The following is a 17,182-nucleotide window of genomic DNA, read 5'->3' as shown; positions in this document are numbered from 1 at the left end:
TGGAGGTAGCGACTCGACGGGTGACAGCAGGTGGAGGATGTGTGCAATGCAAGGAGGGCGTGGTGGCCGGGCGTGGCTGAGCTAGGGCGATGGGGAAAAGGGTCTCTTCTCGGTGTGGAAGAGGATACGAGAAGGAAGAAGATGGTTGGGAATTGGGATAGGAATGAAGTGAGTACTTTGGTTCAAAGTTCAAAGTTAGTACCCTAGCTGTCAGTCAACACGTATTTGCAAATGCGCAGAAACAGCTATATATCCTATATAATTACCCCATCTGTTCCAAATTGTAATCATTTGACTTTTTTGACTCCAAGTTTGATCACCAGTATTCCTGAAAAATTTGTGCAAAATATCATTTATGACTTGCTTTATTAATAAAAATTCTTCAAAAATGATTTAAATTTAACTATATTTATTTGCATAATTTTTAAAATAAGATGACTGGTCAAAATTATTAGGGTAAAAAAGTCAAACAAGTAGCTATCATTCGAAAAAAACAAAATTAAGCAGCTGTCAACATGTTCGGTTGGTTGCTTCTGCTGCTACATTTTTTTTTTGACTTCACGTCCATCTCGTCGTGATTGTTCATTCATACACTAGCTAGCGCTCCAATCATATTTCCATTCCCAACCCTGTAAGCGAAAACAATTACTGTAATATATATTTTGACAGACTTCCTTAGTCTTTTCTTTTGTGGTCTTTCTTATAATCAGTTACATATATCCACATGGGTTCACATGCATGCAAGCTCGATCATCCCATGGCGTCGTCAAGTCTTCCTTACAATATCCTACGATGACCTTGAGAAGTCGTTTAGATAAAATCATACTCCACTAATTATTTGTGAAATTTCCTACATTTCTCATTTTGAAATATTTTTGGACCTCAAGATCGAAGTCGTTTTTGCAAATTGAAAATGGAATTTTTTAGTGGACTGTTCAAAAGCGGTTTGTTAATTCCTTCGATAATCCATGCCACTTGTTTTATTTATTTCTGAAAAAAATAAGGGGTGTATATGATGTGTCCATGCATGATATCATCTAGCTATCTACCCCCCTCCCGCGAGATTGCAAGCCTATGAAATCTTAGATTAGTAATGGAGAACAATGACTTGGGGGTAAACTCGATCATGTAATTAACAAAGAAGGAAGCCAATCATCTATTATAAAAAGGAAAAAATTCTCACATGTCAATGGTCAAACCCTAAATCCCTCATGTATCATTATTAGTGGCTGCGGTGGGTTTCACCTATCATATACACACATCGATAGCATATGAAGGATTATAAACTTTTTTGGTGGCAAAATTCTCCAAATTAAAGAAGAAAGAATATAATGTGCCATGCATGATTTGTTTGTTGAGCGCATGCACAAATTAAACCGGAACGAGAGATCAAGTATGTGATTCATTCAAGAGATATCTCTTTTTCATTGTTGTTATAATAATTTACCCGAGATTGCTGTCGTATAGTTGTCTAATTCGTGCTTCTGCCTACGTATACGCGATTGTCGTGGGTATTAGTTGTTCATTGTCGATTGTGTGGCACAATTGCTTGTGATCGTGTGATCGATTGCTTGTCGATTGTGTGTGCGAGAAATGGCACACTGCAAACTCGTCCTTTGCCATTCCTGTGGCTGCCGTCTGCGGTTTGCCGGCGGCCACCGTCGGCGAAGACTTCGCCATGTGCCTGCGGAGTTTCGCCATGTGTCTTTGGCACATGGTGAAGTCTTGATTTCCCGTAGTGCGTGCTGTCTCCCAGTTATCAGCGTAATTTGCCATCGATCCGCTTGTCGTCATTGCATGATCAACCACCCAGCCGTGCGTGTCCCCGATTCCCCTTATCACGATATTATTAGCTCTTGCAGTGCCAAATCTAATGACAAAAAAATCTAATGACAAAACTCCGTCAAAAAAAATCTAATGACAAAATTGAACTTTTTATACAAGAAACGTCCAATGGTCTTCAAGTTAATATATATCATCAGTGGACAAACTTTTTTCTTTTGATGAAACAGGAGGGGAACTAAATCCCTACCGACTATGGAATGTTTTATGGTATGAATAATCGTCATAGGAAAAAACAACGAATGTAGTGATAGAACATATACATAATGACACGCATAAAACTTTTAAGTGTTTTTGGATTCAGCACCCATTGCACTCATCATGAATGAAGCGTTTGATGAGGCGTATCACCTCATCCGCGGCCGCCGAGAGTGGTTTGATTGCGCAGAAGGCGTGCTCCTGCCCTTGGAACACGGCCAGCCGCACGTCCTTCCCCATCGCCTTCATCCTCTCAGCGTACTCGAGGTTCTTGTCCCTCACCAGGTCGCGCTCCGCCGCGACGACGAGCACGCGCCCGACGTCGGCCGCCGCCAGGCTCGGGCTGTACGGCCCGAACGGGTTCACCAGCGGGTGATCCTTGCTCCACCCCGCCGGCATCGCCAGGCGGACGTACCTGTCGCTCCGCTCCCGGCTCAGCAGGGCGGTCGCCGGCGTGCTCAGCTCCGACGGGGTCGGCTCCTCCGACAGGAAGTAGGGCATCAGGAGGATGTACCCGGCGACCTTCATCTTTGGGTGGAGCCCCGCGGTGCCGAACCGGACCGCCATCTGGTGCGCGACGCAGGCGCCGGAGGACGTGCCGGACACGAACACCCGGCGCGGGTCGGCCCTGCCGGCGAGCCACGGGTCGCGGAGGACCTGGCCGGGCAGCCAGAGGAGCGCGGCCTCGGCGTCCTCGAAGGCGGCGGGGAGGCGGTGCTCCGGCGCGAGGCGGTGGTCGAAGGAGCACACCACGGCGGGGAGCTCGGCGGCCATGCGGAGGCACAGGGCGTGGTTCTTGGGGTAGGAGTAGGAGCCGAAGCAGAAGCCCCCGCCGGGGAAGTACACGAGCACGGGCAGCTTCGTCGTCGTCTTGTGCTCCGCCGCCGCCTCCGCCCCCTTATTATTAGGCCGGTACATTCGCACGCCGAGGTTGTTGTCGGCGTCGTACACGGCGTCCCGCCACTCCACCCGGCCGTCGTCGCAGGCGTCGCCGGCGGGGAAAGGCGGCGGCGGGAAGCGGAGGACGGTGCCGTCGCTGAGCACCTGTAGCAAGCCGAGGCAGTCCTCCACCACGTAGGGAGCCGCAGTAGTGGCAAGCGAGGAGGGTTGCCTGACAGGAGGTTCATGAGAGGGGACAATGGAGGACAACATGGCTCCGCTTTGCGCCAAATACAGCAGCTAGGTTCTTCAATTCACAACTGACGACGACGACGAGAAATTCAACCTATTGCTTGATGAGGCCGTGAAGAACAGCGGCTCTGCAGGCAATATATACTAGCACTAACACATTGGTCAAGAAGGAACATATGTTATTAGGTCTAAAGTCTAAATAGTGTCTGTAAGTAACTAGGCGTATAGCCGCGCTTTGCGCGGCTAGTATTGAAAATTTTAAAAATTTGCATGTCGTTGCATCCTTATTTAAAGGTTATACTATTTTTTACCATACACCATCATGTTTATTATCGTAAATTATGTTTTATTATTGATTAAAACAATTCAACTATAATCTACCTATAATAACAATTTGATTTGTTGAGCTTTAATAATATTATGCAGATAATTATTCTTATTTTTATTTTATTTTGATTGATTGTTGTTAGCTTTAGTTTTTATTAATAGTATATATTTGTAACTGATACACAGCTAAATGATATTTTATATTTAATTTTTCATAATGGCATTGGTGGGTGATTTTTAATTAGGCATAGGGGTATTTTAGGATAATTTCTATCGTAATGGCAGTGGTGGTATTTTTTATTTTTCTATTTTTCTCTGGTTAACGTGAGAATTTTTAGGCCTTGAGAGTGAATGTGGAGGCTTCATTTGTTGGCTTTGCCGAAGTGAAAATAGAATCACCGTCCAACTCCTTTCTAAAAAAAAGAATCACCATCCAACTATTGCCGACCTGAAAAAGCAACGTAGGTTCATTGGGACCTTTCAATCACAATCAATTGGCATGGTTCATTGGGACCACCTAGACCATTTCTCATGATTACTGATTTGTTTGAAAAATATTAGGATTGTTTTTTTTGGACGCGGTGAGTATACATATAGCTTAATGAAATATTTTTCTTGTTTCAACAAAGGAAGTGTATTCTGTGCTACGCCATTTCAGATGAAGTCACACAGGGGGATCTCCTCATCGCACACGTGCGAAATTGTACGCTCATGAGAAATTAAAGAATATATTTTCCTTTAATTATACTTTTGTGTCATAGATAGAAATATATATCTCATGTCATGTGACCACAGCATATATACGTCATGCTGGACATAGTCTTCCGATCCCTCATCCTCTTTTTCTTTATGTACTCCCTTCGTATCAAATTATAATTTATTTGATTTTTTAATTCCAAGTTTACCAATCATCTTATTTAAAAAAGTTGTACAAACATAGTCAAATTTAAGTCATTTTTGAAGAACTTTAGTAATAAAACAAGGCACAACAAAAGAAATGATACTTTGCACAAATTTTTGAATAAGACGAGTAGTCAAACTGAAATAAAAAATTCAAACGTACGTACGTTCATACTGTGATGCGAACGGAGATGCAATAATCATGGATTAAAATGCATTTCACATGCACGAATGTGACTCCTAGTAACATGAAATATATTTATATTTGACGTGCATTATATTAAAGGCCTATGATTGATAGATACATGATAATGGAAGTCATCGTCTGCGGCTTACTTTAAGTTGTTGCCGCGCAGACTTCATTCATCTTTTTTTTAGATAAAAGATTAACCCAGCCTCAACTTCATTCATCTTTGGTATCCAACAAGGTCACGTTAATTATTTGTTGTAAAGCATGCTCTACGAAGCTGTGCGTGTCTTCATTTTAATCATGGAAAGGTCGGGGGTCCAGCTCGCTCTAATAATCGTCAACATGTATGCAACATCATTTTTACGTACATGCATGAGTGTGCCATGTTGAGGCTGAATTATACTAATATTAAGAGGTCCAATAAATCAATTAATGATCTATTATCTATCATTTTTTCTTAGCCATTGATATATCAAACTTCGTATCTATAGGTGATAACCTCTTTTCATTTGGAGTAAACATTATGCCTTAATCTGGTTTATATAACTTATTTATTTAATATCTGTAACTTGTTGGGATCAACTTTATTTTCTCATGTTTCACTGTATATGTGGGGTGGGGTTAGGGGGTGCAAAGAGGTGATCCTTAGCTGCACCTCCAGCCCTCTTTAGTTTAAAGTTTTGTACTATTTTTCTAAAATAAAATTCTAGTTTGAAGATGTAATACAAAATTTTGAACTAAAGAAAGTTGGAAGTGCACCTAAAGAACACCAATTAATTTGCACCCCTATAGGTGGGGTGGGGGTTTGAGGTACGTTGCTCTCCTAAGTTTACATGTAATAGTGCACATTGAATAATATGTAATGCATCAACAAAAGAATGATTATTGGTGGTGCGTCCTATTTTTTTGAATGAACATATTGGCGTGTCGTATTGAAATGAGATGGGACTCTTTCAGTTCAAGTTGAAGGTAATAACAGATTTGTTGGTGTGGTGGAGGGGTTCATAGGCTGCATAGATGGTACCGGTGATGGGCAGTCTTTAGCGGAGGTTGATTATTACCTCGCCTATGTGGAGCTAACTATTATGGTGGATGTAGTAGAAAACTAGCAAGACGACCCGAGCTAATAGCGCGCGGGTAGCTACATTTTTAATTCTTTTTAATTTTTTACCTGAACAGAAGAGATATATTTGGTATTTCATTTACCTCTTGTTCATCCTCATTGAATACTATCTGCAACTTTCTATGTATAGAAGTTCATATTAATCATCAATATTTGAGTTGCTTTTCTTATACTGCTCTTCTTATGTATACTGCTCTTCTTATACTTGAATTTAAAATAATTAACGTTTGAGCATGTATTAAGTTTTCTATGACGTGCTTCATTTCTATCTCATCGTGTTTGTTGGCTGATTTCAAAGAAAAATCCTTTTCTATGATGCGCTCCATAACTGTGATTATGATCGAAACTATGATTTATATGAAGAGCCACTCCTGTATGCCTAGTCCCATTTATATGCCGTACGTATATCTAATGAACACAACTGAGGACCTCTCCATGGTCAAAATTTTGCAGGAGAAATATATATACTGACCATCAAGTATGTTTTCATAGCACAAAACATTTCGGTTTCATTATTTTTTTTGTAACTGCAACATACACGTATAGTTAAATAAAGGTGAAACGGACAACAATATATATAATCCCTTGTAAAAGGAAAATAAAACAGCAAGCGAGCAGAGAGCAGAGAGCAGAGAGCAGAGAGCAGAGAGCAGAGCAGAGCTTTGCTTCCCGTCCCCTCTCCTTTTATTCTTTGGAAATGGAAATTCAGAAAGAAACTTCACCGCATGTAGGAAATCAAATCAAACGATACGACGACGATACAACAAACAGGGCATGGATAATCATGGAGCAGCAGCCGATGTATCCAATCCAACACTTTGATTAGCAGCACCTCTTCAAAGTGCCGGGCTTCTCCCCTGAGCCGTTGAGGATGGTGAGGTGGCCGGTGAGCTGCCACCCCTCGCCGCCGTCCTTGCCGTGCAGGTAGGGGCACTGCGGCTGGTAGCGGTCGTAGCTGATGACCTTGAGCATGTTCCACTGCTCGTTGGGGTCGACGGCGGCGAACTCGGTCCACGCCGGCGTGGAGTACTCGTAGCGGCTGTGCGTGAGGCGGTGGAACTCCTTGATGTCCTTGTTCTTGGCGATGTCGTCCTTGTCGCGGAGGTCGACGGAGAAGATGTCGCCGTAGGGCCTGACGGAGTGGATGAAGATGGGCATGGAGATGGGCTCCACGGACACGGCGGCGAGGTCGGACGTGAAGACGAGGCTCCTCATGTCCGGGCTGAACACGGGATGGTTCACGTGGCCGCGGAAGGTGTCGGAGCTGTGGACGACGCGCACCGGCGGCGGCACCCTGCCGGGGCCGCGCTCCGCGGCGTTCACCAGGTAGACGCTGAAGAAGCCGGCGTCCAGGAGGTCCCTGGCCGGCGCCTTGGGGTCCTTGTCCTGGGAGGAGGCGAAGACGACCCAGTCGCCGCTGGGCGACCAGCTGCAGTGGGTGTCCACCCATTCCCCGTCGGTGAGCTGCGTCACCGTGCCCTCGCCCCACTCCCCGACCTCGGCGTCCTCCATGACGAACAGGTTCGTCTGCATCCTGTCGCCGCCGGGCAGCCTGTCGCGCGTCGACTTGAACACGATCTTGCTCCCGTCGGGGCTGCTCGACGGGAACGCGTTGTTGAACTTGCCCTTGGTGAGCCGCTGCGGCGGCCTCCACTTGCCGGTGCCCTTGTCCCTGACGATGGCGGCGATGTTCACCTCGCTGGGGCGCGTGAAGGCCGGCCCGACGCAGATGTACAGGGTGTCCTTGTCGGGGTTCTGGTTCCACGCCGTCGAGAACACCTTGTTCTGTCCGGAGAGCGTGTGGATCACGCGCAGGCCGTCCTTGTCAGCGAGCCACACCGCCTTGAACTCGTTGTCCACGAAGGCCAGCTTGGAGCCGTCCTTGGAGAAGCTCGGGAACACGCCGGCCACCCTGACCAGCCCGACGTCCTTGTGCGACGCCGGGGCCTGCACCTTCTCGAAGTTCTTCTGGGCGACGGTGGTTCCATCATCCTGGGCGATCAGCTTGTCGGTCCGGCAGCGGTGGTAGCCGATGCGGCGGCCGCCGTCGAGGACGAAGGGGTTGTAGTGGTCGGCCTTCCCCCTCGCGCTCAGGGTGATCTGCACCGGCCGGTCCAGCGCGGCGGTGTCGAAGATCTCGATGTGGCGGTACTGCGCCTCCACCCGGGGCGCGGTCATGACGTTCTGCAGGGACTTCAAGCGGATGGTCGCCACGGCCACCCTGGTCTCGCTGATGGCCGCCGGCGTCATGGCGTCCGTGCCGACCGGCGTCACCCGTTCCTCCCTGCCGGCGGCGATGTCGTACCGGAACACGGCCCAGGAGGTCTGGATTGTGCCAGGCTTGGTGTCGGCGCGGTGGAAGAAGATGATGTTGTCGCTGCCCCATGTGGGCCAGCCGCCGTTCCTGATGATCACCTTGCGCCGGAGGCCGCCCTGCGCCTGCCGGTCCACGTTCATGACGGCGATATCGGTCTTGAGGTGCTCGATCTCGCCGTTCCACCGGTGGAACTGGAAGTTGGCCACCGCCACCATCTTCCCCGACGGCGACACGGCCGGGCTTAGGTCGTACTGGCCCGGTGGGGTGAGGCGCTCGGTCTTGCCGTCGGCGAGGTTGGTCTTGTACACGACCGTCCACGGGGTGCGGCGCGCCTTCACCGGCTCCTTGGTGGAGACGTAGATGAGCGAGTGGCCGACGGCGCGGCCGCCGGCCTGGAATCCGCCGGCGAAGCAGCCGCTGTCCTCCAGGCGCACGCCGCCGAAGGTGTCGGCGCCGTAGATGTCGGCGAGGCGCAGCACCCTGGGCGGCGACTCGTCGCCGCTGGAGCCGTGCAGGGCCACGTGCAGCGTCTCGAGCCCGTTGTCCCTCTCGGAGACGAAGATGAGGCCCTTGGCCGCGTCGCCCGCCTTGGGGTCGCCCTTGCGCACCAGGAACGAGACGAGCTCCTTGAGCGCCGCCGCCGGGATTTCCCGGCCGTTGTGGTTGTACGACACGCCGTCGGTGAGGGGCCACTCGTCTGACGCCTTGGCCGCCGGATCGGCAGGGAGCGAGAAGATGTCGAGCTCCACCGGCGGCCGGTAGGTGCCGAAGAAGGCGATGCTGCCGCGGCTGTCACCCATCGCTCTGCCGCGAGAGCGATCGACTAGCTCGATCGGTCTCGATCTGTGCTTGTACTTTGTTTGCGTGCTCAGCTTAGCTCAGAGGATGTCTGATTTATGGAGTTGGCATGCTTGACCTCGAGATAGCAACAGCACCGTTGGTCGTCATTGTTTTTTCTGCCGGTGTTACGAATTAATGGATGAACATCATACTCGCGCAAAAACAAGACGACCTCGAGCTAGCACAGCATCCAGGTCATGTTTTTTTTTCCTGCCGATGTAAAATTTTAATAGATCAAAACCATGCATACTCTATCAAAAGAAGACGCCCAGGGCGCCTTTCCTGAATTCCTTCCACGATCACCTATGTCCTCGCTTCCTCGCCTTGATCTTATTTGCCCACTAGCTGGCCTGCAGCGTTGATTTCTCTTCCTTCAGAGTTTCAGACTAAGGTGGTGTTAAAATTTTTCAATGCCTAGAGAATTCATGTATGTGTCGGGTAAGTTTCTATTTTCATATAAGCCTCTTGCAGTCTTGCTGTCTCTTGAGACACAGTCTGATAAGATAGTCGCATGGGTTACTACAGAACTAACTGCAGATACACAATTACGCATACTATTTACCTGGTCGACAATCTGCTGGCCCTGGTGGGTTATTACACACGTACCACATAATTGGATGATTATGCCAAGAACCCCGAGAATTAGGGATGCAAGTGGGTACCCATTGGTGTTTTTGGATTTCTCATTCTAGTTTATTTTTTCTCCCAAATTAATTACATAGCATGCCATTCTAGTTCATTTTATCAAGTTTTGGGTCGACCCAATGACCAAAAAAAAGTGGGACTTGCATCTCTACTGAGAATCAGCTGCTTTGTACTCCCTCCGTTGCAAACTATAGATCGTTTAACTTTTTTGACACTAAATTTGACCACTCGTCTTATTTAAAAATTTACACTAAGTTTCTATTTTCATATAAGGCTCTTGCTGTCTCGTGAGACAGTCTGATAAGATAGTCGCATGTGTTACTACAGAACTACAGATACACAATTAGGCATACTATTTACCTGGTTGACAATCTGCTGGCCCATGACTTTAGTGGTCACTTCACAGCCCAACTAGATCATTTAATTTTTTGGCTCAAAATTATATAGGATTATAGCTAGGCCTTTTTAGAGCCCGACTCTTAGATTATCTATGCCAAATTTGACGGTCCTTTACCACCCCTAGTTATAACACACATACCACACAATTAGATTATTATACCAAGAACCCCGAGAATCAGCTGCTTTGTACTCCCTCCGTTGCAAACTATAGATCGTTTAACTTTTTTGACACCAAGTTTAATCACTCGTCTTATTTAAAAAATTTACACAAATAGTCAAATTTAAGTTATTCTTGAAGAACTTGTATTGACAAAGCAAGCTACAATAATAGAAATGATATTTACACAAATTTTTAAATAAGACGAGTGGTCAAACTTAAAGTTAAAAAAGTCAAATGACCTATAATTTGAAACGGAGGGAGTATCAAGGAACTTGGCTTTGACAATCAGATGTTTTCTATAGTATTGATATGCACTTGGCCTGTTGGCCATATATATTTAGCAAACACAAATAGTCCTACTGTTTGGGATCTACTCCAAACATCTCTTTACTATGTGAAGAGACAAATTAATAATCGATCAAGCAACAATGAATTACATGCCCTCTCTAGATTGGCTGTGGACTCTTTCTTGCAAGACGTCGAGGCCGGATTTTTCTTAATCTAAAGAAGTGCCCTCTTTAGATTGTTGCACTGAGGCCCTACATTTGTGCCATGTTTAGTAAACAAATTCCATCTTTTCATAGGGATCGGAAGGAAATGAAAAGAAAAAGGGATTCTATTATCCCGATGGTGACTTCATTTTTTTTCTTTATGTTATTTTCTGCTTCGAGAGATTCATTTATAGTAGTTAAGTTATCAGGAATTATGTGACGACATCCTATGTACATCACGCATGACATGTATTCCATCTAGAGGTCCTCTTTTTTATGTAGTCTTGGCGAACCTAGTTCATACTGTGATGCGACGCGTGAGATCCAGGTAGGTTTTAAACGGTAGTTGACATGCATGCATGACATTATTCATTAACAGGATAGCATTGTTTGACGGAATTCGCATATTCAGGATCGATGCCTTTCCGGTACTAAACCATTTCGTTGTCTCGTAGTCATCATACTATTACTAATTGAAGGTTTCTTTTGAAGTCTTTATGTGAAGTCATCTAGGATTTTAGGTGGTCACTTAAAAAATAAAGAAATTATCACAAAAATTAAAAATATCTGACCATCAATCCAACAAATCTAGTCATAATAGTCATTACATCTGTTATCTTTCATCCGAAAAATGTATCTAAATTACCCACATATGCCATTATTAAAAAATCTAAAGCAATCCTCTAATCTTCGTGTAAATTACTAGCCTATGCTATTATAAAATAATGCAAATAACACAATAAATTTGTATATAAATTATCCAATTATGTTATTAATAAAAGTTAAAGAACCCCTAAATTTGAATCTAAATTATGTAATTATAAAAAATATTAAAGTGAGCCAATATAAATTTCTAAATTAATATTTCTATAGTTATTAATATATTATTTATGTTATTGTTTATATGAAAATACTATCCATGATATGTGTCACATTGTATTCATGTATGATGGAAGAGATAAGAATAACAATTTACAAACAGATGGTTCAATTAAATATATATCAAACACACATGAAGGTGTGATGCAAAATAAAATCTATTGCAACTAGATATATAATAATAAATATGTATTTTAGAGTATATGCTAGAATATTTAATAGATGAAAGAGGGTGTGAGATATATAATTATAATTATTAGCTATAAGTCTTGTTTTTATATTTAGCATGTTTGGGAGCACGGGGTTGATAGATTAGTTAAACTAATTAAGAGAAGACTTTGGTGACTCCAAGCAGTCATTGCATTATCTCTTTGGTGATGCGTTATTTGTTCATGAAAATACTTTGTGCAAATGTTGTCATCATTTTAATCATCGGGTATAGCTGACCAGTTCTAGTTGTCAACATATCTATTTTGTATCATTCAAATAATTTGCCTACACATGCTAGGAAGGGAAAATATATATTTATTCTTCTCAATCAAGTTTGAGACCAGATTTTGGTTAGTACCATTGAAGAATGGCAACTTTTGAATGGAGTGTGGAAAACACAAATTAATTAAATGTATGGCGGTTGAGGTAGAGTTAGGTGATTGGAAATTCTTATATTCATGGACAGAGTTTTCCAATGGCCAGAAGTCCTTATACTGCAGTATTTATTTATATAGAAGAAAATTCCATGTTTTCAGCAGGAAGAAAAGAAAAAAAAGGATTTTATTTTTTTGTGATAGCTTGATCGTTTACATTTCTTTAAATTATTTTCAGCTTAGAGATATTGACTAAGTAATTAACTTATCTGAAACTATGTGACCACATCCGATCCTATTCAGGTCATGAATGGTGTATTCTTTCTCTAGGTCCTCTTTTTTATGTAGTCTTGATCAAACTATTTCATATTGTGATGAAAGTGATCTCGTCAAGCATTAAATGGTGGTTCAGAGGGTATGCATGTCATCAATTGGCTAGCATGGTATGATGGAATTTGCATATAGCTTGGGGATGGATGCCTTCCAATATCAAAGGACTAAACTAAGAGAAGAGTAGAAGATGTACTCTTTGTCACTCCAAGGAGTCTTGCTCTATCTCATTGATGCCTTACGTGGCATTTATGCTCAAGAGCATCCTATGCATCATGTGCCCATGTCATCATTTCAATCAATTGGGTAAGGTGGCCAGTTCTAATCATCAGCATGTCCATTATGTTACTTACACACATGCATGTGCCAGGTTAGACGACGTTTAGTTGCAATTAGTTTAAAGAAACACAAATAGTCCAGCTGATTGGAGATCTATTCGAAGTCAAATTTCTCCAACAAGTTGAACTAGCTATTTCTGTATTTTCCTAGACCTAGCTCTGTATGCAGTCTTGATCAGATATCTTATCCTGGATGTGACCAGCTGGATCAAATCAGGGACTAATAAGGGGTGGTAACTTATTTGCACCAACCTATCTGTGTCATGCATATGACTATATTATTGTTCATATTGTGGTGCCATCAGCGATCCAATCAGAGATTAAATGTAGTTCAATTCGCATACTGTAACCATGTGACCACTGAACGTGCAAATAGTTAATCTGAGGTGTACTCTTTGATGGAAGTCGTCTCTCAGGAGTGATTGTTATCTTGTAGTTATTAATAACGCAAGAAAGGACTAAGTACTCTAGGTCATCGCAAGCAACCATTGTTTTCTATGGTAGGACGTGTTGATTTTGTTAGGAATATTACAAGAATGGTACAACTATGCAAGCAATTTCTTAAACACTCCTTATTACCTTTTCACACACGTCTAGAATGGTACTAATGGTTACTCATTAGCACGGTATTGTGCCACGACCCGGCACTAATGCGCGTGGAGGTATTAGTACCAGGTCGTGGCATAACTCGGTGCTAATATCCGCACCATTAGCATCGGGTCATGCCATGGCCCGCTGCTAATAAAGGCCCCGAGAACCTTTGGTACCAGATCATGGCGCGACCCGGTGCTACATATATCTGGAGCATTGGTATAGGGTCGTGCATGCCACGACCCGATGCTAAAGGCCCTCTAGGCACCCGATCGTTGCAGACAGTACTTATGCTCGCATTAGTACCGGCTGCAAACAGCTGGTTAGCGGCCAATATTTTTTAGCACGACCGATAGGGCATTTTCTAGTGGTGTATTTGCGAGGATGGTGTGTTCTTTCTAGCTAGGTCCTCATTTCGATGTAGTCTTGATCAAATTATTTCATATTGTGATGAAAGTGATATCGCCAAGCAGGTGGTTCACACATTATGCATGTCATCAACAGGCCAGCATTGTTTGATAGAATTCACATATAGCTTAGGGATGGATGCCTTCTAATATCAAAGGACTATGACTGTATTGTAGTCGCTAAACTAAGAGAAGACGAACTCCTGGTCATTCCAAGGAGTCATTTATTCTCAAGAGTATTCTATGCATGTGCCCATGTCATCATTTCAATCAATTGGCTGGTGTGGCCAGTTCTCATCATCAACATGATGTTTAGACGTGTAGTTGCAATTAGTTTGAAGAAACACAAATAATCCAACTAATTGGACTAGCTATTTCTGTATTTTCTTTTCCTAGATCTAGCTCTGTAGGCAGTACGATCAAATGTCTTATCATGTGATGTGACCAGCTGGACAAATATTTATGTTCTATTCAGCTTCGAGAGATTGATTAGTAGTTAAGTTATCAGTAATTATATGACGACATCCTATGTACGTCACGCATGACACCTATTCCTTCTAGGTCCTCTTTTGTATGTAGTCTTGGTGAACCTAGCTAGTCCAATATAATGTGATGCGACGTGAGATCCAGGAATGTTTTAATTAAACGCTAGTTTACATGCATGCATCAAGTCTCTATCAGGCTAGCCAGCAGCATTGTTTGATTGATTCACATATTCAGGATCGATGCTCTTCTAGTACTAAACCATGTTGTTGCTGCCTGGTAGTCATTAAACTAAGAGAAGACTGACATTTGGTCACTCCGCCAAGCAGTCATTGCATTATCTCTTTGATGACGCATCAATATTTGTTCTTAAAAATACTTTATGCATGTGCCGTACGTGTCACCATTTTAGTCACCGGGGTATAGCTGGCCAGTTCTAGTTGTCAACATATCTTTTTCGTATCATTCTAGTAATCTTGCGTGTGCACATGCTTGTGACATGTTTAGCCGCAAATTAATTTGAAGAAACACAAATATAGTCAAACCGATTGGAGGTCTATTCCAAGTCATATTTCTAATCGGCGCTGCTAGCGCCTGGACGTCCGATGAGAAAACTTCCCATGGGATGCTCCATTGTTGGTCCACGGCAACATCAAAAGAATAATGTTTGCAACATAGAATAAACATCTATAACATAGACAATCATCATTTCCAACATCAAAATATATGTTGAAAAAAATTATTAACCATCCATTGATGATGGACGAAAAAAACGCCGCAACATCTGTTTCATATTGCACGGAACATTCAAATCTCTCATTGAAGATGCTACATCCAAATAAAATACTTGCAACATATGTGTAAATAAAATATATGCAATATCACAACATCTAGATCGACTTTTGCAACATCCATTGAAACACTAGCAATATTTTTCTGAAATACTTAAAACATACGCTTACAACATGTGCGTCGTCAAGCCAATGTTTTAAATAGCCGGCTAAGATGTTTAGCGGCAGGGCTGCCGTTACGGTGTTTAGCGGGCTATAGCAGTCATTTAGCGGGCTATAGCCAGCTTTAGCGAGCTACATGCCATAGCGTCCGTCCTTCCTAATAGCTATAGCCATCTATAGCGGAAGCTATAGCCGACTATTTAAAACTTTGCGTCAAGCTCATCCGCCTTGCCTTCTACCGCTGCGCTCCATACGCCGGAGCCACGGCTGCCACTGCCGGCTGCGACCACACGGAGCTCGCTGCCGTCAACCTCAAGCTGTGGCACCACCACGCGCAACCACTCCTCCCCGGCGCCACCCCGCCACCGCGCGACACCGCCCGCGCAGGGCTCGCTGCAGCTAGGAACGATCCTGGCGGGGGCCAGCAGTCCGTGGGCGCAGCCGGGCAGGGCGGGCTATAGCCGCAGTCGCCAGGGGACGCGGGCGAGTCCGGCGGCCGGATCGGGCGCCATGTCCCTAGCATTTCCCTACTGTAATATTTAGAAGAAAAAATTATCCATCTTTTATGTATGAATAAAAGAAAACAAAATTAATTTTTTATGGTTCATTATACTGTTTTCACTTTTCAGCTATATTGACTAAGTAATTAACTTATCCGAAACGATGTGACCACATCCTACAAAAATTTAGCTAGCAATGTAGGTCATGGATGGTGTATTCTTTCTAGGTCCTCTTTTCTCTGCAGTCTCGATCAAATTATTCCATACTGTGATGAAAGACATCCAGTCAAGCATTACAGGCATGGTGGTTGCACGTCACCAACAGACTAGCATTGTTTGACGAAATTCTCGTATAGCTTGGGGATGGGTGCCTTCCAATATCAACAGTAGCTAAACTATGAGACGATCATCAACTCTTGGAGTCTTTGCTTCATCTCATTGGTGCCGTGTCATTTATTATTCTCAAAAATATTCTATGCATGTGCCCATGTCATCATCATTATTTCAATCAATTGGCTAGGTGTCCATCAGTTGTAATCCTCAGTATGTCCATTAATAATGTTACGTACCCATGCATGTACCATGTCGTTGCAATTAATTAGTTTGAAGAAACACAAATAGTCCAACTGATTGGAATAGATCTATTCGAAGTCAGATTTCTCCAACCAGTTGGACTATTAATTTCTGTATTTTTCCTAGACCCAGGCTCTGTATGCAGTCTTGATCAAATATCTTATCCTGTGATGTGACCAGATGGATCTAATCATCAGGGACTAATAGGGGTTGGTAACTTATTTGCAATCATGTGACGACAACCTATTTGTGTCATGCATGATTACATTGTTCATACTGTGGTGTCATCAGGGATCCAATTAGATGTGTTGGGGATTGCCACCTCTGGTATGAGCATAGCCCAAGATTATGAGTGGCTCCGCACTACTGCACCAAAAGCCAGAGCAATAACCCTCGGGTATGAACATTTTTGTCCTCTCTTGTTACAGGGTGGAATCTCTTGAAGGATAGGAGGTTATTAGCAGGCTCTGTAGAGCAGATACAAGCTGACAGAAACCTCCGACCTCAACAATCGGCTCAAGGGCTCCACTTCGTGGTGATCGGCGGTTCCCGATCAAGGTCCAAGTGGCAAAAGAGGGGGCATGAAGACCTCCAAAGATCCCGTGGGCTTCCCACTCGGGCGGAGACGAACACGTGATGACCAGAGGCCCGAAGGCAGCTCCGACCTCGGGGGTCACATTTGAAGCGTGACCTTGTAATGATGATCCACTTTGTACACGCCAATCTCCCGAAATGACTATTTGCCCAGAATATTCCCCATAGATCGAGCAGTTGGGAGCATTTCCGGGATCATGTAATGAAGGTCAGGGGTATAAATAGTACTCCTGACCACCTTCATTGTAAAGGACAGATTTTTGAGGGAATTATCTTGCATTTTCAATTCTTGGAACCTTCGCATTTGTATTCCTTTTCTCTTTCTCTTTGGGTTTCGCAATCTATATCCCAACAAGATTAAAATATAGTTCACATGTAACCATGTGA

At 44.0% G+C, this 17,182-nt stretch overlaps 2 protein-coding genes across 2 annotated transcripts; both read right to left on the bottom strand.

The window, feature by feature from the left end:
• Window positions 1–2,142: 2,142 nt before the first annotated feature.
• On the bottom strand, window positions 2,143–3,192 carry LOC120700379 (probable carboxylesterase 15). Its single transcript, XM_039984592.1, has one exon. It carries the CDS (start codon window positions 3,190–3,192, stop codon window positions 2,143–2,145), a length of 1,050 nt encoding a protein of 349 aa, XP_039840526.1.
• Window positions 3,193–6,200: 3,008 nt separating this feature from the next.
• LOC120697020 lies at window positions 6,201–8,888 on the bottom strand. Its single transcript, XM_039980111.1, has one exon. It carries the CDS (start codon window positions 8,826–8,828, stop codon window positions 6,534–6,536), a length of 2,295 nt encoding a protein of 764 aa, XP_039836045.1. The 5' UTR covers window positions 8,829–8,888; the 3' UTR covers window positions 6,201–6,533.
• Window positions 8,889–17,182: the final 8,294 nt, after the last annotated feature.

This window comes from Panicum virgatum, chromosome 3K (genome assembly GCF_016808335.1).
Source record: "Panicum virgatum strain AP13 chromosome 3K, P.virgatum_v5, whole genome shotgun sequence".
In the NCBI taxonomy this organism is placed as follows: domain Eukaryota; kingdom Viridiplantae; phylum Streptophyta; class Magnoliopsida; order Poales; family Poaceae; genus Panicum; species Panicum virgatum.
Note: the sequence above shows the minus strand (reverse complement) of the source record. Positions and strands in the feature narration are given on the sequence as shown.

What these genes read in the sequence shown, in the direction of transcription:
- LOC120700379 (XM_039984592.1), bottom strand. Translation starts at nt 3,192, where the DNA reads ATGTTGTCCTCCATTGTCCCCTCTCATGAACCTCCTGTCAGGCAACCC.
- LOC120697020 (XM_039980111.1), bottom strand. Translation starts at nt 8,828, where the DNA reads ATGGGTGACAGCCGCGGCAGCATCGCCTTCTTCGGCACCTACCGGCCG.